We start from the raw sequence: 25,616 nt of genomic DNA, 5'->3' as shown, positions 1-25,616 counted from the left end.
AGCACACAGGTTTACAGCAGCACTATTCCTTCCTAAAAGCAGACGTTACTTCGTTCATTAACCAGCTGAAGTAAATAAACGTTATTAGTAGGGACTGTTCGGCCAGGCACAGGGTTTTGCCCAAAGTCACTTAAAAAATGCTCTTGGCCATGACGGCGCTACATGACCTGCACCCCATCCGCCGCAGAGCTGGCAGCCCCTGGGGCAAGGCATGGCCCTGATGGCACTGGGGACAGCCCTGGCATCCTCTGCTGCCCACCATGCTGCCCCTGCCACGCTGCCCACGCCGGCTCGTGCGCTGCCCACGAGATGGCAGCAATATGTTTATGAATAATGCAGCAAGAGGCTGCAGCCCACTGCCATTTCGCATGCGAGCCACACAACGCCACTCGCTTCTTCAGCTTAAAAAAAAACAAAAACAAAAACAAGACAAAAAAAAACAACCCAAAAAACAACCAAACAAAACCACCACAAACACACACAAAAAAAAATTCCCAACAAAAACCCAAACAAAAGACAGCACCAAAAAACACACACACACACAACAGAAATCAACCAACACAACCCTCCGTGAATTCAGCTGAAAAATAAAAAAGGAAAAATAAGCAGCTCTGCCATTATGCTTTGCTTATGGATAAGCTGCCCGGTTTGTTTTTTTGTAAGGTTTGGCATTATCCTGGGCACAAGATGCTGCTTGTGCACCCACGTATTTGCCCAGGCCCTTACGCTCAGCCGTGCTTCTGTCCCTGACAAAATTATTTCACATGCACATTAAGCATTAACTGCTGTTATGTTTTATTTTTGCAACGCAGAAAATGCCTGTGGCTTGAAATAAATATTTTCTTTTCTGATGGACAAATAACATCTGCACTTCTGAAAGCTGCAGCATAGCTGTCAAAAGCTAAGTGATTCATATAATTTCTTAAGAAGCACATGTGTATCAGCATACACAGACACTCATACCTATCACAGTCATTCACATATCAGCACTTACATCCGTCAAAAGATAGGCTCTCAAAAAAGCGCGGTGAGCTATTATAATAATCACTTTCAGCAGGCAGACATCTATGTACACATAATGTCAGATTTGGAGTATATGGGTTGTGGGGTTTTTTATATAAGCCTGATCTTCACAGAAAACTTAGGCTTGCTTTTCAACTTGATTCTGGAATTCTCTGGGTTTCAGTGAGCCCCCAGGGTCTGGTTCGTTCCAGGAGCTGGTTGCTGTGATGTTTCATGCCCTGCAGTGAGTACCAGGGCAGAGGTGATCTGCAGCACTGCAGGCAGCATCACCACAGCCCCATGCCCATAACAGCTCTTCCTTCACCCAGATTTTCAAGTCTCATCAGGACCTCCACGAGTTGTTCAAGTTACACTTCTCAAGTGATTATTATTTTTTTTTCTTTTTTCCCAGCACAGTGACATTTTCATGGAATTTTTCATGGGATGGTAATTGGAAAAAGGAACTTTCTAGCTAAGATGATACTTAGCTACAAGTCAATCATAGTTTTCGCTGAGAATTTTGGATCTTCCTTCAAGCAGCCAGGTACAACAAAATGTTGCTTATCAGGAGAGAACTTCACCATTTCTGAAAAGTAATAACTTTTTTACATTATCAGTAAGATGGTAAACAGGATTTTTATTTTATTTAAAAATAAACTACTGTCCTGATTTGGGAGTCACAAAATACATGAGGCCTTTGCTGATACCACTGAGGGATCTGTGTTATGCTGAAGCAGACACGAGAACCACAGAAAGTGGTTAATTAGCTATAACCTCGTGGCAGCTATACCATAACTGCTCAGCTTGTCAAAATGAATAAAGTTGCTGCTCCTTGAAACGCTTGAAACTCTGTTATAGAGTGTGAATATGGAGAGAGGCTTCTTGAAGTTCTATTACGGAGGCTGAAGACTCAGTTTCCCAAACCCTCTAAATGCACAGCACTGTCAAAGTCAGCGTCCTCCTGCTGGTACCTTGCCTGTTTTCAAACTGAATATCATTTGAAATAAAGTACGAACGTTTTGGTACAGAGTGTGAAAACATTTGCTCATTTTCTTTAAGATGACACTGGTCTCATATGTCCAAAATTCAAGACCTTAGGAACAGTTTGTAAGTTCCTGTCATTAGGTGTAAAGCTTTGCTGTCACCGCTTGTATCACAGGAGTGATGAAACGCGCCCTTCTCTCCATCATATTTTTTGGGGGGAAAACTGAATTTGTTACCTGGTTTTCCTTACAATGCGAATCACACTGAGCATTTTTGTGTCCATGTTTACAAAGCAACCTGAATTTCATTCCACTCCCAATATACTCTCTTAGGGCTAACGTGAGTAACATCCCACCGAAGAGTGAAACACTGGTGAGAGAAGGCAGACAGGCTCATTTGCCTGAGCATTACTCACCCAGCGCTTGTGAAACAACGGTGAAACTCATATCCCACAGCTTATACGTGTGCCCCAGTTACCAGGTTCTTGCTTATTCTGGATTAGATGAGGACCTATCTCTTCCTTTCTCAGCTAGTGCTTCTACCTGTTGAGCCCTTTAATAACCAGGAACACCTCCTTGGGTCTCAGAAGGAGTCACTGACAACACAGGTAAACCAATCACAATTAAATCTGCCCTTTTCATACACAACAAAAAATTGAAACAATAATTAAAAAAATGGCCAGTCATCTCTAAATGTCCCTTCTTTTCATCACTTTCAAATGTCATATTAAGTCTTTAGAAGGCAAAGCGACTTCTAGATTGTACAATGCTTAGTATCTGTACTGTATGCAATTTTCTGTTTTCTGCAAAACTTTCCCTACAATCAAGGATACTTTTCTTCTTACACTATGTATCCTCTCTCTTATTTTTCTGTTTTAATCAACTTTACCAATTTGGCATACAGACATGCAATGAAAATGCAGCTCTACTAAGATGCTGCCTGGTTTTGCTTGCTAAGAGCGCTACTGTAACAGCAAAATCCAAAAGCGAAGGTCATGATCTGAACCGCTTGACAACTCAGAAAATCTGGGAACTCAAGTAAGACAATGAACTAAAGAAAGCATCATTTCATTTGTCGCTTCTGGTTTAAAAGGAATGAAAAGTTAATACGGCAATTAATAAAGAGGCTATTTTTCAACAGATGTAAATAAGAAGTGATTCCAAAAATACCCACAGAGCTACACTACCATAAGAGTAGAATAAGAATCAGCTCCCAGAATCCTGAAATCGGTACAATGCTGTATATATATAGTGTCCACCACCCTCAGCTGTGACTCTGCACCTTGTATGCATTTCTGTCAAATACTATAAGAATTATGTGGCTTTCAAAATGAGGGGGAGGGGAGGGGAAAGACAACTAAATTCAGGAAAAGAAGACTCATTCACAGGTCTTGTATTTAGGTTATAAAATAAAAGCACTGATAAATGGAAATGGCAGATTTTCTGCCCCCATTTATGAGGTTTTACTGCATATTTTGGCAGGGACTTTGCTGGTAAGGTCACTAACAAGCCAAAGGAGAGAAACAAACCCAATGCAGAAGAGACCATTTCATGTAGTTGTGTTCTATGTCTCCCACTTACACCAATGACAGCAGAGTAGTTATGTAAAAATACACACTTGAACATCTGTAAGATGATGATGAAGAGCATTTCTTGCACTTTTTTAAAACTAATTAAAAGTTTATTATTGAAAGAACCTCTTGCTGACACCATCTAATAACTGTGTGATGTGGCTGTCTTTTAATTAGGCAATAATATATTCAGGTCCCTGGGATAGGAATTAAACCACAATCACAGCAGTAACCTCCAGAAGCGGACAAAATGCTGTACAGATGTTTTCAAATCACAACAGGTCCATCTAACACATATCTGATTCAAAGCCAGCAAAGGTCACTGCGCGCCTCATAGGAGCTGTAGGCACGAGCGCTCCCAGGCTTGGGAAGCAGCACTTTCCATGGGGCAGGTCTGGGATGGGGAACACGCTCCAGCTCCTGGTAAGGACCACAGGATGCTTCACATCCATCCAAGTGCAAGGTGGCTTTTGTTAGATTTGCCTCCTCTGTACAGTGTTTATGTTTAAAAATGTAAAAAGAAATCCAAATAGCAATCCCAACCCAAGCCCCTCCGCGTCGCACTCTCATTGTTTCCTCTAGAGAGATCATGGAAAAGAACATGATCCTTCCCATGGCAAAGCGCGGGGACTTAAAACATTCCTGGGAGGCATCCAGATACTATACTGATCCTACAGTATGTAGAACAAAATAGCTTATCATTCAGATTATGCTCTTGGACAAAGCCGGATAGCTTCAAGGACGAGGGAGTTACCCTAGATCAGCACCATAAATGTTATTATATATGAAACAGCTGCAAGATAAATTTTTTCATATTACACATAGGTACAGTTGTACTTTCAGCTGTCTCGCTGCTGAAATACTGTACGTCTTACACAGATTTCTCTATTTGTAAAATATACTTACAATTCTTAGTTGTATATGAATGAGTAACCCCTTACAGCTGCAGAGTATAGAAACAAAAGCCAATATCAAACCAGATCTGGGGCAAGAGCCAGGGCATCAAACTCCAGAAATTTTTCATGTGAAATCTTCCTAAAAAAACGAACTTGGTAAACAGGGACAAAAATTACTAATGAAACTGGAAAATGTCTGTTAGTTAAATGAATAGTGCTATTAAGAGAACAAAGCAGCTTCACCAATTCATAAGCATGCTGCTTGTGACCTTTTTTTGCACTCTTCACCTCTCTCCTATTTTTCCTTTTCTTTTTTGAACCATCTGAGAGAAATCTTCCAAAACCTCTTCAAGGAAATAGTCTACAGCCACAAGACTTTGTGCTAATGAAGCTCCAGAATTATGAAGCCAGGGGTCAAGAGCACATCTTCCACAACGTCTGGGCTGAATTTGAAATTAAAAGGGCTGCTTGACTTGGAATAGAGGGTGAGTAAAGCAGAGGAAAGAATAAACTCCAGTTGGAAAGTTTACTAGAAGCAGAAAACATTGATTACTGAGAAAATCTGTAAACTATCCTCGCTGTTGGTGCCTCAGCAGCCATATGAGTACTGATCGAGAAGCAGCCCATCATGTTATTTTCTTTTTTGATAACCAGCATCAAAACACACCTACCCAATATCAAACTAAGGCAAAAAAAAAAAAGGAAAGAGGAGAATGACAGAGTGACATAGGCGCTGTTTCTGTTCCAGTTGCTGACTGACAACACTGCCATCCCTTAACATGGTTTTATTTAGTTATTACAACCATCTCTCTGTAAATGACACTTAGGATTATTTAAGATTATGTTGTAATCCTTTTAATCCTCAGTGCTTTAAATTTCAGGCTAAACACCAAAGAGCAAACTAGCACTTAGCAGACATATTTAAAGCATGTGATTTGAACATAAATCTTCTATTATTCACCACTCCTCTGATGAAGACCTAGTATATCACGTCATTCAGCCAACAAGAACAAACAGCACGGTATCTCACTGCAAACTGCTACACTTCCCCGTAGCATGTGAAGCTGTTTCTAACCTGTCCCTTCCCTTGGTGCTAGCTATATCATCAATAAAATAAATTAAGGAAAATCTGAAGGTTATATTTTGTGAGATGTGGATATTTTCAGTTACTATTAAGGAAAACTTGAAAAACAAAAAAAAAACCCCACGTAATATGTTCATCAGGAACAGAAATAGATTGCATGCACAAATTGGATAGTGTGAGAGACGGATCAGACTTATCCTGTTAAACAGGGAGTAGCTCAATTAAAATGAGTGGAGTAACACAGCTGAAAACCTCATGATCAAGACCAGAAACCCAAATCTTCCTGCCTGAATATCATTTACTTGCAGTTCCTCTTCCCCCCCGCCCCCCTCAATCATGTTTCCAGTTAGTTTTCTTTACGATACTCCTACACTCCATCTTCTTGTTACCACCCATTAACTGTCATATGCTTAGATTTTAAATTCAAGATTTCCTTCTTTTTCTTCAAACCAAAATCTCAATAGTAATTTTCTATTTCTAATCTATAATTCATGAACTCAAATTGAGCACCCAGGCTAAATCAAACTCAAAATTCTGCAACTACTCCTAGTACGACACATTAGCAGAAAGCAACCAGTGCTCTGTTTGAATCCAAAAAGAATGTTTTATTATTCAGAAAGTAATGAAACAAAACCCCACCAACTATGCTTTGTTGCCATGCATCGACGATATAATCATCCTTATTTCTGATCATTTCAGAGTTTGGCAGCTAATGTATTTAATCAAATAGTAATGCAATACATCTATATTTATGTTGCAAAAAAAAAAATAATTAAAAGATCACCCATGTTCTTTTCATTTGAACAAATCTATGAATAAGTAGACATAAATTATCAATATTATTCCCACCCACTAGGGATAAGTAGAACATCAGAAGTGTTTCCGGAAATATTCAGTACCCAGGTACAAACTGACCTCTTCGCTTTCGAACTCGCCTTGGAATCCCTCCAGACTATCTCATAAATCTTCTCTCTCTCTCTAGTCCCCTTCCCACTCTATCTGCTCATGTAGCACCAGTCTCGTTCAGTCCTTTTCTTTCCCAAAATGTCACCACTACTGATGCCAAAGCCTTCTCCTCTTTCGCTCTTACCATCTGGCATAATCTTCTTGTAGTTCTCTGTCTAAACAATGCTCCATCCCTTTTCAAAATGTGTCTTAACATATGTCCTTCCTCCCATGCTTTTACTTCTTAATGTCTCTCCCACTCACTTATTGGCTTGATGAAGACACATTTTAATGGGTTCAAACAGTAGTGCATGAGTTTCCTTTCTCACATTATTCTGATTCAGTGGAGTTACACCTCACACTAACAGAAGTGAGAAGAAAATGCATCGCAAAGTCTTCGTACAACCAGTTTGGTAAATCAATAACAGCTTCATTTGTCTTTACGTTGGAAACGCATTAGCTGCAATGAATCACCACTCCAATATGCATTTCTAAACAGAAATTTTGCTTACTGCAAAATGAGAAATAAACCCTAGAAGCTCAGAAGATCTGTCAGAGTGCTCAGGGGGTTGCAGAAGTGAAGGCTAAGGTTATCCTTAATCACATTCCAAGTGAAAAAGCTGAAGATTGACAGCAAAACCAAAATATTTATTCTAAAAATACCGAGGAAATGACAAAGCTCCAAGTGTTGTCTCAAGACAACCTGAAGGACGTGGGGGGTATAGAAGCATAAGTCTCACTGTCTTGAAAAAGAGGAATATTTCTAAATATTACATGCACTTTAGAAAGATGTCTAGAAAAATAAACCTTGAAAAAGCCTCCGTAACACCCAGCTGACCCAAAGAGATTTCTTCTCAAGAAGCCACATACAGTTCCTTAGGGTTTTTGTATGTGTGGTGCTTTTTTTCTTCCTTAAACCTTAAACCCAGGCACAGTTGGATCCTCCAGCATATTTTGTTGGTGATGATGCCAAAGGGCTATACGGTAACTAACAGTATCTTGACCTTGACATGTTCTCTTTTGCGTCTCTCCTCTCTTTATTGTTTGTATTGTTAAAAAATTCTTAACGTTTGAACTCTGGGAAACAACTCAGTTCATAGAGAATAATATTTTGATGTGGCTTGATGCAACTTTTAGTGAAACAAAAAAAACCCACCCTTTTTCTGATATTCATGGCAGCTGGGTTATGTCCAAAACCTGAAGATGTTGCAATAGACTATTTTAGCCCCTAGATCCTGGAATGTTAACCTTGCATTAACACTTTTCTCATCCTTTCATCATCTTGGGCCTTGATCCTCCTTTTCAATTCAATGGGATTTAGATGAAGTAATTAAATAATAGTATTTTCCATCAATGAAGAATAGTCCTATGAGAAATGCATGTCCTTCTATGCTGGCCCTGACAGAGGCAAGCTTTTAAAATCCTCCCCTCCCCTTCCAGAAATGAACCTAGGTCACCACCGTCTGAGGACCCTGAACAGCAATAAAAATAAACAGAGTAACCGCACCGTGTTGGAGCAGTGCTTGTGTAAGCAGTTTGAAGAAGTTGTGTTTATGGAAGTCCTTTAGGTCAAGATTCTAGGCCTGAACCCAAAGCAATTAACTACTAAGTTTTAAAAACAAATTGAATATAGAGCATTAATCAATAAATCAACAGGTTCTCAAGTGTTTAGCAGACTCAGTCATCAGAAATCCTTCTCTTAGAAAAATAGTAAACTGATGCTTGATAAAATGTTACACTCCAGTATTGGTAAGAAAACTGGTGCATTAAATCAGTCTCTCGTTATTAAAACCAAGGAAGTAAAACCTACCCCTTAACTTAACAGACTCGATACTTAAATGAGCAATGAAATGCATGCATTGCCTCTTACCTGAAAGACATTCTTTCTGCTGGATTTCTCTGAGGTCCACTCAATGCGAGCACCACACAAATCCACACACTCAGGTTTATATCCTGGTTTCTAGAAAGAAAAAAGGGGGAGAAAAATCCACCATGAATATAACGACTTTTCACAAACAGGGACAGTTATCAGCTAAAACAAGACAAGTTCAAGTGACAGTTGTAGAACAGCTGCTGGTATTACTGGAAAAGAGTTCATTATTCCCCAGTATTGTTAAATAACCACTCCTGAGGTGTCTTAAGTCAGAAATATTTTTTTTATACTAGATACATAATTTTAAAAATTATTAGATAGTTTAAAAACCAGTCTCATATAACATAGAATGGATCAAAATACAAATGCATACACATTGACCAGCTATTTGAAATGCTTACTTTGCAAAACCTCTTGAAAGCCTGTTGGGTTTAAAGGTAAAGTTTTGTGGGTTTTCCCAATGCAAAGTTAAATGGATGCAGCTGGAAAGGACAGAAACTAGACAAGAACATACATCGTATCTGTAAGACAAGATAACTCCTTTCTCCAAACAAATTGTCATTTCTAGCTCCTAAAAAACAAGGCTTTGAGGGCATGTGTGACACCCAGAAAGTGCTCAACATGAGGGTAGCTCCACACGGTTTGCTCCTTCGCAACATCAGTGTTTGCATCCCAGAGCAACACAGCTCTGCCTCCCCAGCTCCTCTGTGTGGATACAAATAATTCAAAGAACAGATTTGTTTGCCTGCATCATTTACGTTGCTGGGAGTTGGTGTAAAGCACAATAATCCTCATTTGCCATCTAAGCTTCTTCTCCAGGGACTCCGCCTGTGCAGCACTTCTGGCAAAGCCCACGTAGAGTAGGCTTTGTAGATTAGGTTACTGCACATCCCATACAACAGTAAAGATAGTACTGGTAACAATATAAAGCACTAAGAAGTCCCTTTTGGGTAAGATATGGAGTAATAGCCACGTAATGTAGTTAATCAGCTTGATGCATCTTTTTTTTGCTGTGTTGTTCTTAAGCTATTTTACCTTAAACAAATGGCATCAGTGATAAAGAAAACAGACTTCATGGAAATTAAACGTGGCCAGTCCAGCATCAGCCACACAATCAGCATTCCAAAGATTGCTCACTGAATTTCTCTGATTTTATTATTAAAGGCTAAAACCCCACGTGTTCTCCAGGATGCTTTTGAGATGGGTAGAAAAGGCCCTATTTAGGTTAGAAGAAGCAGAGTAAAATATCCTGGTCGAGTAATTTGCAGGCAGAGTCTTTGGCAGTTTTCAGTACTGGAGTTGTAATTATGTTCTCCAGTTGCCAAACCATAAAACCACCATGGTTCAACTTCCCTAAAATTGACAGTCCTGTGTGTCTTTGTTCCTTTCTACTTTTTTTTAATTATTTTTTTAATGGAAGAAATATGCTATTCAAAACAGAAGAATGTTCCTGTGGCTAAACCAGTGGAAGAGCAGGCTTCAGATTTTTTTTCCCCAGCTCCACCCCAGACTTCCTGCTTGGCCTCTGACAAGAACTTAATCCTTCTGAATTTTTAATAACAGATCAAAACTGCAGTATTGATGTTTGATTTTACAAAGGTGTTGTGAAATTTAATCAGTTAGTGTTTGCACAGCAAAAGTGACAAAGTTGAGGGAAAAAAAAAACAACAAAAAACCAACAGACAAGCACCAACCTGCAAACAAGGATTCAAATGAGGGGGAGGAAATAAATGAATTTTCAATATTCCTATATTATACTTTTATAAATAGGGCTATGGTGCCTGCTTCGACTAGATCTCTCCCCTTGGCGAGCAGATACCCAAGGGCACGTCCCCCCCCAGGACCCCAGGCAATGCCCAGGTCTGCGCCACGCCCAGGGGGCAGCTCTGTAACCCATCACCAACACACAACGGAGCCTTGGCACAGCGGGCCACCCCGCCTTCTTTGAAAAAATTACCCAGAAGGATAGTTTGAGCCTGAAAAGACTTCACAAAGAAGGGCAGCCTTGTTCCGCCAGCTGAAAGAGTCAAGAATGTTCGGAAACATGTAGTGAGATGAAAAGAAGAGATTAAAACAGAAAGAAAGAAATAGGAAATAGTTTCTTGATAGTGGAGGATACTGGGCTAAGGAATGTTTTCTGCAGGAAAACTGCCATGGCATTTCACACTGAAGTGAGAAATAACAGTGGAAAGCCCAGGGAAGTTTTGCAGGAAGACGGAATAGTGAACTCAATAGGATTTTGGCATCTCTGATTTCCGCGACTGCACAAAAACGTACACAGCAGCAGAACTTGGGATCCTCTGTACACTCAGTGTTTAATTTTTTGTTGTTGTAGTAATCTGGAGTTTGTTTACAGCTCTGATTTTGCAATAAGCAGAAAAGTATAAGCATGTGCATCTCCCTTTCTAGAAAGGATGAGCTACAAGCTCACAGCATTGGGATGATGCACGTGTTTCTGCCACGTGCAATAATCAACTGGAAAACTTATCTTTCGGAGAATTGAAAAGTTCTGCCCACAATGGAATAAGAGGTGTCTCTGAACACCACAGGAGACTCCTGGGCATGGCACAGTACACGAGCCTTCTGATGAAGACTCCATGCAAAATCATTCGGAACCACCAAGCCTTAAACCACCCCTCACGCACGTCAGCCTGGGGAGCTTCACTCAGTGGGAAGCCCTGATCAAATCCACAGGGACCCCAGGAAAACCGCCTGAAAATTCATCCTGGCCTAAACACCATCCTGGTACTCCGTTTGCTTTCCATTTCATGCATTACTCAGAGACACTACAAGGGAGTAAGTTAAGGTTACGGGGAAAGCCTGCACACTCTGCGTCCTTGCTTTGTGTTTTGCAGTCAGAGCAATTATGTTATATCAGTGTTGTTGGAGGGGGTTATGCTGCAAATTGATACAAGTGTCTGCTACAATGAAATCTTCTGAAACATGAATATGGATTTCAGCAGCGTTTTCAGTCACTAAATTACTTTGCAGATGGACTAATAACCTGAGGTTAAAATAACCTCTGTTGAATACACTATCTCCGGGAATAAACAGACTACTTTGTCTTGGTCAGAAGGACCAACCGATAACAAGATTTAACACTGGTAAGAAAGAACGGAGCTGTGATCCATTTAGATCACAATGTCCTGAATTTAAAACAAAAAGCAAGTTATATTCATGTGAATGATAAAAAAAAAAATAAAATAGTATATCTAAAATACTACCACAGACAACCAAGGCAGCAGCAAACGATAATGATTTAGCTACACAGGATGCAAACCTGCATTTTCAGTAATATTTGTAAACAACCTTATTTTCTGACTCTTTCTTTGTGTGCTTTAATTGTTGTGCTCTATTACTGATAATACCAGATGTGGTCACCAGTTTCACCAGAAAGCTATGGATCCCACTTTTCTCAATGCGAATCAATAGGGAAGTTGTTACAGAGAGTCCTATGTCTACAGACAGAGCAAGGAACAACAAACACTCCCTTTAGTGATTACCAGCTCTTTGCATTAGAATATTACTCCAGATTTTGGTAAATATAATTTTAAATCACCTCTAAGTGTTATCCTATCATCAGAAAAAAGAGGTATGATTAGAATGTGCTTTCATTTCCCTCTCTCTCCTGTTGCTTTTATTGTAAAATATCATTCCTTTTATAATGATGCTATCTTAGTCTAAATTTTCACTTCACGTACAGTATTTAATATTTAATAATTAATGAATTAATATATTTATAATACAAAGGAACATTAATCTTTCTTTTAAGTCACATCATTTTCCTACTAACAATAAAACTGCTTTGTTATAAGCCATACTATCGTGAATGAACATTGCTCCTATTAGATTATTTAATTAATGGCTGAGCTTGCCTTTCCCCAAAGTAAACTACAGCTGGAAAAAATAATAAAATCAGTAAACAAATGATTTCTAATGAATCCTTTTTTGTATTATTTCCTTTCCACTATCAAATTTATATCTGGTTAAATGGTTTACAAAGGAAATAAGCATAGAATTTGCTTTATCAGATGAGATCAACATGACGATTTAGGTTTTTTTGATGTGTGAAATTTGAGTTTAGGAAATTGGGTTATAAGATTTTGAATGCTGACAGCTCTTGTTGTTTTCAAGCTTTACCCAATTTGTTTATTTACCATTGCATAAGTTACATGCAATGGTAAATAAATACGCAATAGACAGAAAATGTAACTTTAACAGCTTTTTTTCACCGCTTGAACATTGAGTTCAAAGCCCCAGTGCTCAGATCTATCATGGAATAAATAAATAAAACAAAACAAACCCACACACTTTTTTTTTTTTTCACCATAATGAGCAAAATATGGGATCAATATGTCTGTGTTCTTCCCAACACAGGAGGCAGTAGATGTTATCTCACTGACTGTGAGAACTGTTGATGACTGAGACTTCAGGGAAAGGGGCTGACTTCTCAGACGAACCTCTCTCATAACACACCTTAATTTTTTTAGCTAAACAGATTGAGATATGGGCCAGACACTCATTCTTCAGGCAGGTCTACTTCAGAATCTAAACCTCTAAAGAGCTAATGGGAATTTTAACCACGTGGAGGAGTCTCAGAGCAAAATCAAGCCTCCTGCGTGTTGAATTTCTGCTGGCCCATTTATCCCCTGGGATGTGGGTGAGGGCTTGCAAAGAGAGAGGAAACAAGGTTGCAGGTAGAAGTATAAGAAAGCTAGTAAATTATAAGACTAGTTCTAGTATGTTCATCTGAATTTATTTTTTTTTAAATAACATGATTCAACTTTAAGGAAAACACGATACTGAAAAAAAACCCAAACCATTAATTCAAGCTGTACTGTTTTCATGGCTGCAGAAAACTTGTATTTTCTAGTTGTACTAGCACAAACACAAGCAGAAAGTGCCACATTTCACCCTTTATTTATTTTTATTGTTTCAGCTGTTTATTGTTTTTTTGCTACAACCCTACCTTCTTTCCAAAAAAAGTAAGGCATTGAAAGGCATTCTTTAAAGCTGATTTAATGCAGGTGGCATTGGTAGATCAAGAATGTATAGAAGGAAAGGTTTGCATCACCTGCCATGGAAAAAAACCCCAACCTAGCTTATTGTTTGTGACTCCTGCCAAAGAGAGCACCTTTGTGGCCACCCATCATGCCAATGAGGTTTGGCAGGTTTGATCAAGCCTTGAGAGCCTTTCACAACAGGGCTTTGTCAAACCTGTCCCTTCGCTGCCCACAGTGTCACACATTTCCTGAATTCCCCTTTTGTTGCCCACATTCAAGTTCATCGGCTCAAACTCGGCAGTAACTAGCGCTGAAGGGATACACGCCATTATTGCTTGCGCAATGTAGCTGTCACATCTCTGAAGACTAAGATCGGTGGTTTTTCCTTGGGGCACAATAAAAAGGTACTGCAAATTTCACTTTGTAGTAACTACAGGCTACAGAAATTGCATTAGCTGCATTAGATGGAGTCATAGAAATATTCAGGAAGGTTAGTGGGATATGGTAGATGTCACATCTATACTACGATAAAAAATCACTTTGCTAACTTAGAATGTTTTCTGCTTTGGTAACACCCTATATTAAGGTGCCATTTATAAATAATTTATTATTATTTATTAATGTATAAGCCACTTTATAGGATGGTAGATAACAAGTTAAATTCATGTATTAAAGATGCACATACATGGTTTAATATAATTTACGTCTCACAATATCCTTTGCAACAGATTCTCATCGCATCATCTGTTAAGCATTTATTACTAATGCATTTTATAACATACTTTATAATACATTATTTGAGGAAGTAGCTGCATTTAGTGATCATTTTCATAAATAAGAATAAAGCATTTATAAATGGCACCTTAATTTAAAGTGTTACCTTCACATTACTGGCTAGTCACTCACCATTTGTCTCACTTTGCAATTATTCTCAAAATGCACCTCTTAATAAAGGACATGCTAAGTCCCATTTCTTCTTATACACTACATCTGATTAAGAGTTTATCATGGCATTTTCCTTCAGCTGCTCTCAAACTTTGGAAGGTTGTCTGCTCAGTCTGAATTAGCCTTGTGTAAAGGCCAAACTTTTTATACTGAAATTACAGTTGCAAGGAAGCAGAGTGTATCGGATGGTCGATTGCCTACCAGGTTGGTCAATGTCGGCTGCTTGGATTCTTTGTAGAATTCTATTTTCCGAGCAGTGAGAACAATCCAGGATGTGGACCAGTTTTTCCTTAAAAATAAAATAAATTAAAAAAAAAAATCAGTAAGGCATGCAAGCAGGAGGTAAAAGGTGCACCATTTGTAGACTTTTCAAACTATTTCATGTCAGAAACAAAGTCAATATCAGCATTTAAATAATATCAGTTAAAACAAACAAATAAATAAACAATATCAGTTTAAACTCAACATCAGCAGTGCATTCCCACCAATGCTGATGGAGTTGCACACCATCCTAATTATACCTCTGTGCGACTTAACAAACTGGAAGGCCTTCCTTCTCCTTTGTGTTTTGAAGCCTATGTATGGTCCTTTTCCACCATGGTGCATTAACCACAGGAAAACAGTGGGATTATTCACACATTCTTAAAGTTCACAAGCATTTAGAGGACTTCAAAATAGCTGGTACACTTCTGGTAACCAACACATAGAATGGGACTGAGAAGGAAAAATGTAATTGCAATCTGACTATAGAGAGCTTAGCAAAAGGTCTGTTTTTAAAGGTCCCAAATACTTTCTCCTTTCCCTAAAATAAAAATTTACAGGCAAGCAAGGAAGACAAGAATGATATCTGAGAGAGGTTTAAGTAACCATTAAACCTTAGAAGTTCATGGTACAGCACTAGAGACCTGGCAAACTGCTAGGGCCGAGGAGAAGTTAAAACACACATAGATATGCAAAACAGTGTCCCCTGATGCAAAAGAACATAAAAATAAACTCAGAAGAAAATGACATTATGCATATTACATATAACGCGATGTTTCAAACCACCATTTAATCATAAACAAATGGATCTGATCTGGTACAAAACCATTTTTAGATCAACATCCAAAGTTTGACTCTCCAGTTTGGGGGTCATAACATCTGATATTTAAAAACGCTCATAATCCCACCATTTATTTGCTTTACATGAATGCAAACCACAAAACTGAACATTTTAGAGCAAACCTGAAAATGTGTGTGACAAACAGGCAGTTTCATGTGTATGTTGTGGTGTGTTAAAAGCAGGGAACTGAATGTAAGGACACAGAGGGCCCAGAGAGGAGCTGTTAGAAAACTCTTTTTCCTCTCTTTTCTATCTTGCCTAGTTCCTATGAGAGTTCTCTAAGTAGGTATTCCTGAGTAACTCAACACACCCATTTTTTATTCTAGCAAAAGTTGGCTTTTTTGAGTTTAAAAGCCTGTCTTCACAATGCTCACTTCCAGATCCATCTCAGAGCTCTGCTGCACTCAATAGCCCATCAAACTGCACATCAGGCACAGCAACAGGCAGCTCTTCTATTAATGACTTCCCTATTTAATATGTTTCAGTCATCAGCTTAAGAAGCATAACCAACATTACAGATGAAGCACTAACACCACTGGCATGATCAGAGGAACTTGCACTTGCTGCAGTGTGGGCAGGATTTCACCCAGTGTGATCATCCCTAAAATATGGCTAACAAGAGGCAACAGTGGAAGAAACTCTCTGTGAAGGAGAGCAAGACGTCCAAAGAAATCAGGACTGCATTTTTTATGCCATGTTAAGGGGATAAAGAGAGGGGCACTGGGGAAGAGACAGAAACAGCAGGGTTTTAGAAAACTGCCAGACCATCACTGACAAACATTTTCCAACAAAAGGATGATGTCTGTAAGTAAATTTGAAATTTTCAGCTGACTTTATTACCACTATAAAGCTGTATTCTTAGCTAATGTGGCCTATGGTCATAGCTGTGGATTGTGTATATTGGCATAAAGAACTGCTCAACCTCAGTTAACTATTTTTTAAATCCTTAGAAAACAAGGGCTGTAGGTGAGAATCACCATCAAGGTACTGAATACAAGTTGTCTATTGGTAAGGACAATGTGAGCTCTTTTTCATTTTCTTTAATTTTTTTTTCCCCTACTCAAAAAAGGTCTTGTAAGTGCACAGGGGAGTAAAGTGGCCAAGTATGGTCTGTGCCAGTTGAAACAGATTTTGCTATGACTTAGATATCCTGGATAAATATGGATTACTAAATTAAAACCCTTGTGACACACCTTAGCGTCAGTACCCAACTTATTCCAAGTGTTTGACATTAGCTATGGAGGGGAGCATTTCTGCATCATGGACAGAGTGCTGCTTGTTCCAGCTGTTCGCAGGGCAGGTTCTTCTAGCTGAGATATACAGATCAGTAATGGCGTTTGGAGGCCCCAGACTTGTGTGCAATCTTCTTAAGGGTCAAATTTCTGATCAAATAAACTAGGAAGTTTGCCAAGATTTGAAAACATTTCATTTCAACCTAGACCTCACTACAAAAAAATATTTTAAAATGTACTTCTATTTGTGGTTTTCAAATAAGAAGTCAACAACAAAGAAATAAGAAGTCAATGAAAACTATAGCTTAAGTTACATCAGGTGAGATGCTTTACTTCAGTTTCATTCTGAATTTTAAAGGATGAACGCTTTAATTCCATCGGGAAAGAGAAAATTTAGTGGGTTTGCAAGAGACTATAGGAGTAATAGAAGCTATGTGGATGCAACCGAATTTCACCATACTATCTGCAAGAAGTTCCCCCCCCAAAAAAAAAAAAAAAAAAAATTAGATTCCACAGTTCTTTTATTCTACGGTTCTTTCATTTAAAAAGTGATGTTTTAAAATCAAAACTTCATTACCTTTGTGACCTAAAGATAAAAGTGATAGAAACCAGACAACCTTTTTATGAAGTTTTATCAGGTTGACCATAGAGACATACATCAGATTTAAAAAAACAAAAACCAACCAAACAACAAACTAATAAAAATTAAAGAAATGCTTTAATGTCTATTAGTGTCTGTACAGATGGGCACACATTGTATTGCATGGGACGCGTGCAGTGAGTTTTTGAGCCCTACAGAATTTTACACCAACACTATCCAAGATGCCGCTTCCAGCCCCCGAACAGCAAGTTTTGGGAAGTGAAAGGAGTCGGACAAGGCGCACGCAGGGGCGATGAATCCCCCTACCCGTCCTCTCTGTGTAAGAGCCATAGAACCAGCAGCACGCTAGAATTAAGGAGGATATCGAGGGATTCGCGGCGGCTGCGGTGGGCAGCGGCTGCCGCCCCCCGCCGCCCCCCCCCCGCCCCGCTCCCGCGGGCCGCCGGAGGAGCCCCGAGCGGCGGCTGCATTTGCATTCTGTCAAACGGACACCTGATGGCAGCACGCTATAGCTGCATCGCTATATACATATATACGGTGCTCGCCATCTCCGAGGCAATTTCAAAAACAGGCAAAGCTGTTCAGGGCTATTCAAAAACCGCAAGTGGCCGAGCCACCCCGCCGCCTCCCTGCGCCCACGCAACGCCGGGAGCCGCTCGGTGCTACCGGCCACCGATGCGCTGGAAGGAGCAGCTCCCTCCTCATCCAGGCACGGCCACAGGCCCTGTCTGGCCTCTGCACGCCCTGCAGAAGCTTCTTGCCTGTGTCCAAGTGGGGAACAGAGTATTTATCCCTGGCTTCACCGCCTTTTCCTGCAATGCAAGTTATCCCAAGCTCTGGCAGCACCCAGCTGCAGCAGCCTTGGCCAAGAGTTGACAACGTTCTTGCATCAATGGAGAGGTTGGTCTCTGTGACCTCCAGGCTCCCTTTTCAATGAGCGTTTCTTGGATCCTTATAGTTTAAGGCCCTATAGCAGCTATGAGAACTTATTACCTGGCTCCTTTCTCCAGGCCAAAAATATTTGACATTACTCTCTCCTTCTCATTGGTAACATACAGTGCTGGTCACATCACTGCTACTCCTTTACAGGCATCAAAATAGAGCAAACCATAGGAAATCCTCCTCAAAAAGGCAGCATTCGCATTACTTTCACCACAGCCATGCTGACCATTTTTGATAATCTTTTCTTGGCATCACCACTTGGTGGGTTCCTACATCGCATCCCTGACTCCTCAAGCACACACTCAGCACCTGAAATTTGCCTGCTGGAAAATAAAATATTGGTTTGCCTGGTGCCTTAAGGTCGTCCTCAATATGTGCATAATATAAATAATATAGGGATTAACATTGACACACGATCATTGCAAGCAATAAGCCCGTTCACTGCTGTCACTTGGTTTCTGGGACTGTAATCATACATTGGCTTAACACTGAAACAATGGCAATTTGGCTATTAACAGCAATAATAGCTAATTATACTTAAACATGCATCAACTCTGAATTTTGCAACTGATAAGTTCTGTAACATTAATTTATAATACCTTAATTTCTTGCCACCATCTGCTATTTTAGCTTTTAGAAGATATCCTTCTTTCTCCACTACCTACAAGAAACAAAAAACATACATGTCATAACCATATCATTTATTCAGATGAATGAATCCACTTAGCACATGCCTAAGAGCCTGCATCTAGCTAATCTAGTGTGGGAGCCTTTTATCACTAATTCTCAGTTTAGTCACCCGTTTTTTCTGATACAGTCAGTTCTTCCAAAAATTTGAGAAGAGCATTTAAAGTCAATCAGTACACAGAAGTAACCTAGAAGAAAAAACAATAATATTCTGTTTATTGATGAAGAAGAAATTTATCTTAACACGAGACAATTTTCTAGCTATAAGTGAAAAATTAGCTGAAAATATATTGAAATTATGTCAAGGTATCATTTGATATATTGAGTTTCATGAATAGCTGTGAGCAACCATACTTCTGTAGAAGCCTCTTGCTTGTCATATTCTAAAAAGGGTCATGTTTAGTGGTAACCAGTGTCGGAGAAACATCAAATATCTGTACAACAGGAAAAGGTACATCGCCTTCACAGGTGCCACGTTTGTCTTTGAGTCGGCACCAAACCAAGGCTCATGCAAGATGTTAAAACGCATCATGCTTTTAAGTGGTGTCATCTTTTGGATGAGTTCTGGTACTGAGGCACTCACCCCCTCCCAGCCCTGAAAAGGTCACACTTCACGGGTGTGCATCCACGTGCGGGGAGAACATGTCTGCAAGTTTCCAGCTGAACTAAATGATCTCCTAGTGTTGTACAGAAAACCAACTGGAGCAGCTCTGTCAGTCCTCAACATGCAAATGGAAAATACAGCCGCATTGTGCATCTTCCAAAACACACCCAGAAAGGCAAAGCCCTTAGCTGTCACCTGGACAAGGCAGTATGTGATATTAGCCACCTGCTGTCAGCTCTGGAGATCCCATGCACTGCTATTGCTGTCACTGAAACCTCATCCCTTTTCTGTCCTGTCAAGAACAGGGTGAGGACTCTGCCAGTACAAAGGATGCTGCAACGCTTGGTTGTAAGGTACCAACATTGTGCCTGAGCTTTGGTGTATGAGGAGCAAGTCCCAGGTTTTGTTTTTGGTTTCGGTTTTTGTTGGGGTTTTTGGTTGGTTTTTTTTTACATTTCTCTCTCGGTTTATGCTCCTCCATATCTCTGAACACGTTCCTTAAGCCACAGGCCCTCACAGACATTTGGATCTCTATGACCTGCTGAAACATCCCTTGCAGAGTTGGGCTATACAATTTGGGATAAGAGTTCTTTTTCATGATGTAAATTTATATTTAAAAATTTAAGAACAAACAAAACAAAACGACTGGTCTTCAGCCAAACCCATTGACCTGCCATCACATCAGGTCTCATTAGCTAAGGATGTCCCAGCTGTGTCAGTAGTGGGAAAAGCAGCAAAACCATGACTCAGAGAGGGGCTGTTTTCCCTTGCAAACATTACTGAGTAGTGTCTGTCTGGGACATCAGAAACGTGATACAATTTACTATAAAGACCATGTAACAAGTCAATTTTGTTGCAGTTTCAATAAAATTTTGCTGTCTGCAAAGCCATTAAATAATAATAAAACATGCAATGTAAGGATTTTTAAATCAAACGTATCTGTTATTTTGATTATACAACATATAATGATATTAACAGTGTATTATGTTTAACTATTGTCGTAGATTTTGCCTGTTGTTGATATGCAGCATGTAATGAAATATATATTGTGCACATATCTCTTTGTACCTATGAAAGGGTCTGTAGGTTGGTGGACAATGATTTAGGTGACATTCTCATATAGGTGCATGAAGATTAATGTGTGCATTTTCTATAATTTGTATTTATCTCATGCAAATTCCTGTCATGCATATCATTGCCATAGAAAACCAAGAGAGAAAGTATGTAGGGATTATTGTGTAGAGTCATGTCACTATTTATCTAGTGATGGATGGATGAACTATTAAAGCTAAAATAGGACTTAATCCCCATCTCCACCTACTTTTTTTTTTTTTTTTTTTTTTTTAAATCAAACTTACTTTACATCTTTTGATATTTTTCTTCCCCTTCTAACCTTTCATTTTTGTAGCATAAAAGTTCTGGTGCTTGGCCAGGGCCAGAGATGCCAACTAACATATGAGAAAGGTTATTCTTTTTAATATTTCTATCCATCTGGAAAGAGAAATTGGGAGGAGCATTGGCTAACCACTCAAGCTGTCGATTGCTTCTCTGAATCAGACCCAAAATCTCATGCTTTCAAAGTTTACTGACCACCCTTCCCAAACTGTTCTCTTAACCAATCCAAAACCAAAGGCAGATACGATTTTCAACATCATATCTGAATCACCTCTATTCTCACATTCTGAGATGTTAAAAATTGGATATGCTTCCACATGAAAATGTTGTTGCTCAATCATATTTTCCTTATAATTGTCTTGAGCTGGAATATCAAATCCACTAACAAATGTTGGCTGTATAAAATGTCCTGATTTAAATTACATAGCTCAAATCCAGCATTTGTTATAAATTAAACAGCTCAAAATTGAACAGCACAAAAATACAAGATCTTCAGTTAATATGAGACTACTCAGTGCTAAGCAAAGTAATTGTCATAGTACAGGTTGAGTTAGTACAGGTGCCATCTTTAAAAAAAAAAAAATCAGCATGGTCCTCATTAATTGATAATGTGCACAGTCTTCTCTGTAATTGCTATAAAAGCCATTTACAGAATTACAAAACAACTTTGCCACAAAGACAAATAAAAAGAATTCTAAGATGACCACAATATCTTTACAGACTCAGTTTGGGGTGCTATATTCCTCTTATTTAACATCTGTTAACATCCCCTTTTCTGTTCCATTACTTCTGAGACAGCTTAAGATCAATTTACAATACTTCAGCAAATGGATGATATTAAATAAAAAAGAATACCAAATATTTCCTAATGATATGCTCCGTTGTTTCTGTCTCAATAAATATCATCATGTGTTGTTAAGCTCCTGCCCTTCCTGCACCTTTTCAACATATGGGAGGTTGAGAAAATGACCCAAAATGCCTTAAAGAATTAGCATAGAAATAAGAAAGTGGAATTATTGTGTGGGGTTTTGTGTTTGGGTTTGTTTGCTTTTTAGAATAATATTAAAGATGGGAGTATGTATGTGCAAATATTTGAGTTTCTAAATAATAATAAAAAATACTCTGAGCTAACAATATTAGAAACTATAAGGAAAAGTAATTCTGACTATAACATATAGGTTCTATAATTTTCTTAATTGGAAGAATTCAAAGCTCCTGAACATACCTAATCCTGAAAAGTTTGTGTAGGTAAAAGTACCACTGATACCAGCATTTCTTTAATGAAACTGTATTTGCATATTCATTGTCTTTTAATAGAAAACTTTTTATGACTCATTCCCCCTAGATTCTTTGAACGTCAAGGAAAATTTTGTTAAATTTTGTGATCACTTTTACTTATAAAATTTGATATTAAAATTAAAAACTCCTTAGTATGGACAAAGACAAGACAAAAACATGGTTGCATTCCTTTATAGCAAGTATTAATACTGATGAAACATCAGTCCGGTACAACCGAATTAACAGCAAAGTCAAGCTATATAAATTGCTTTGTACCTTCTGAAATTATTCTTTTTATTGATTAATCAAAGTCCTTCAAATCCCTTAACATCTTGAGGCATCCAAAGCCTCATGTATTTATTCTTTAATAAAAGCGTGTGTAACATTTACATTATACACATTTAAAATAACAAGAGTGATTTATCAGTTCTATAGAGCAATTGCTTACCGTGTGGTCCTGTGTACTAATGATGTCTGCGAGCGTTAAGTTATGTTGGGAATGATTTCTTCTATGACGATTTACCTTAAAAAAAATAATAACAATTAAAAAAAAAAATCAAGGATTTCAATTCAGAGAGGATTCAAATACATGCAGGTATAAAGATGGACCAACAAATTTAATTACTGGGCATGCACAGCATGCATTGGATGGAGTTTTGGAAACCTGATTTCTTTCAGGACTGCATTTCTGTGAAAACTGGTGTCCCTCTGAGCCCTGTGTGTTGGAAATGTACAGCTACTAAATTCTAAACACCTCTGGTGTGAATGTGCTTGTGATGTCACATTGGCAAATTTACCTCAAAATTAAGCAACTGATAAAAGTCATTTTGCATTATGACTTTTCCATCAGGAATCTCAAAAACTGCTTAACTGCTTAGGTGGTCTTAGACCCATTTTACAGAAATGGGAAAGATGCTAATTATAACCTCAAGGCCACAAAGCAAGTCAAAGAAGCAGCTAGGAAAATACTTGGGAACAAGCACATAATACATCCAGCATGTTTAAACCGCTTTAAAAGCTGTTTCTAAAATCTCCATGACTGGAAAACTACAGTAATACAGTACTCTGATTCTACAATCGTTCCCAAGTACTGAGCCCTCGGTTTCCTCTAGTTCCCTCTTTTTGAGAAGGAAGCCAGTATAACCATCTGTGACTTAACTCTGGATAATTATTGCATTATACCAGAAATTATTAAGACTAAATAAAAGTTTCATCACAAACCAAGCATTTGGCAGAGCTCCATAGCATTTTACTTGCTTACAAATCTGAACAAAGAACAGGTCACCCAAGAGTGTGTGTATATATATGTAAAAAACTTCTACTGTTTAAATTCAATGTCAATCAATAATAATATAATGTGGAGTTGAGATCCTGTAAAATTCATTTATTATCTCCTCTTTTAACTGAAGCCAAGAAGCAAACAACAAAATATAGTCTCAGCTAGTTTCCACTGTATTCATCATAATGCATTCTCTTTTTCCCTATTAAAACAGAGTTAACCAAAAGTCATAATGTATTCTGTTTATATTCAAGTGTCTGAATATAGAAAATGTTCTTAATTAATCCAGAGGGCCACGCTCAAAAAACAGTTAAACATATTATGATCCCATATTTTTTCTCCACACATTGCTTTCATGTTTATTTGTAAGCACTAACATTTTTAAGCCTTGAAATCTATATCCTAGATATTGCTCTACTCTCCTAGTCAGAGCTAATGAGCTTAATGAATTACCAGTTCTAAATTTAATACAAACGTTTCAAAGAAAGAGATAAAACATTCTTCACAATTCAAAAGTTTCTCTGACCTATTTATGAAGAATATCACTTAACAATTTCATTAAGGGTGAGTAACAGCTGGTGACATGGCTGTGTCCTAAAGTGTTTTTCTCTCTTAATATTCTGCATCTTAAGCAATCGAGCTTTCATAAGAAATACTTTAGTTAGTGGCAGTCCCTCCTTTGGGGAGAAAAAAAATGTCAGACCACATTTTCTGTATTTTGCAATCTTGTTTTCAGGAGTGTCATGTTCCTGTTTTATTAGCATGTAGGGTAAACAAGAATGATTTGCTGATGCTATTGAGAGAACTTCTAAGATTACAGTCTTTCTATTTAGATTTTGGGTGGAACTTAATATTAATGCAGGCAGAGGCATGTATATAAATTCAAAATAAATTAATTCAATTTATCTTTATCTTTACTGTTCAACAACTCTGAAGGTTCTATAGTGCTCAAGACATACAACTAAACTATTCAGGTCTAGATCATAGAAAGTCTTTCTTACTCAGATCCCCCATTCTAATTATTCCTTAACATACAACAGAGCACATTGCCCAACTACACTTTCTAAAATATATTTTTCACTCACCCAAATTGAATAACAAGACACACCATCACTCCACAGTATCTATTTTAACATTCAGCTGCTCTCTCCAGGAACTATACGTGTCTGTTGGGGGCCTTATATGCAACTTTACAAAGTGTACAGCACTGATCAGAGCTTTCTGTCTGGTTCAGTGATCAGAGCATTAGCAAAAGAAATGCTCATGTTTGATACATGCTAAAAAAGAGTATTTCAGAAGCACTAAATCCATCCACAACCAAATGAAGAAGATAGTGAAAAATACGATGTTCGTAGCACTAGCAAGTTAATGGTGATATTTTAATAAAAAGACAATAGTAAGATTTCCAGAAAATACAAAAGGACCAAAAAAAAATTAAATTCTACTTATGGATGCTATTACATGCTTCAAAAACCTCGTCACTGTATGCAAAGCAGAAAGGAAAACCCCATGTGTACAAGGGGAAAGAATAGACCTCTTACCTAGTTATTTGATATGATAAGTTTGCTAAAAAGGTGCTTCCTTTATAGTGCAAAAATAAAAGGAATTGCTTTGGAACCCAGCAATGAACAATCTCACACAAGAAAGTCCTGAAGCTCCAAAGTCTGACTCTAGTTATAGAAATACAACCAAAACCCACAGTTATGTACGACAAGATCAAGCTCTTCTGGAAAAACACCCCAAATATTTGGCTTACAAATGGAATTGATGGAAACTTCAACAAAGTTCTTATTTGTTCCTACCAGCCTTCTGGTTCAGAAGTAGAACTTTAAAAAAAAAATAAAAATATCAAAACAGCTTGAAAAAACACTCAGCAGCAACAGAGGCAATATAGTCTTGAAGACTGATTGTATAAAGTTCCAGCAGGCCTTATATACATTTGGTCTTAAATATATTTTGCAAATACCGCTGAATGAGTTTGTCATATCACTGCCTTTACGATATATTCAGTTCAGTGGTAAAATGTCCTTAGCAGAACCTGGGTGACAATAGTCAATATAGTCACATTTTGATATACTCACAATTTTCGGTGTTGTACAAAAATATTCAAAGGGAAGCATAGGCTCAATTATTCTTATTCTTTCATTCAGATTTTAATACATAGGCCATAAAGGATATATTTTGAGATTATTTT

The 25,616-nt window shown here is 38.3% G+C and overlaps 1 protein-coding gene across 4 annotated transcripts in view; it reads right to left on the bottom strand.

The window, feature by feature from the left end:
- ARHGAP15 (Rho GTPase activating protein 15) overlaps nt 1-25,616 on the bottom strand; it is a 333,073-nt gene that overhangs the window by 262,722 nt on the left and 44,735 nt on the right. For all 4 annotated transcript variants that reach the window (XM_080399695.1, XM_080399693.1, XM_080399696.1 and 1 more), the window contains 4 exons: nt 22,592-22,666; nt 18,779-18,840; nt 14,504-14,591; nt 8,352-8,441 (listed from right to left, as the gene is read on the bottom strand). In XM_080399695.1, coding sequence (XP_080255821.1) covers nt 8,352-8,441; nt 14,504-14,591; nt 18,779-18,840; nt 22,592-22,666 — 315 coding nt within the window. The remainder of the gene's footprint in view (nt 1-8,351; nt 8,442-14,503; nt 14,592-18,778; nt 18,841-22,591; nt 22,667-25,616) is intronic.

Source organism: Falco punctatus (assembly GCF_963210335.1).
Source record: "Falco punctatus genome assembly, chromosome: 8".
Lineage (NCBI taxonomy): Eukaryota > Metazoa > Chordata > Aves > Falconiformes > Falconidae > Falco > Falco punctatus.
The sequence above is the reverse complement of the archived record's forward strand: the minus strand, read 5'-3'. Positions and strand labels throughout refer to the sequence as shown.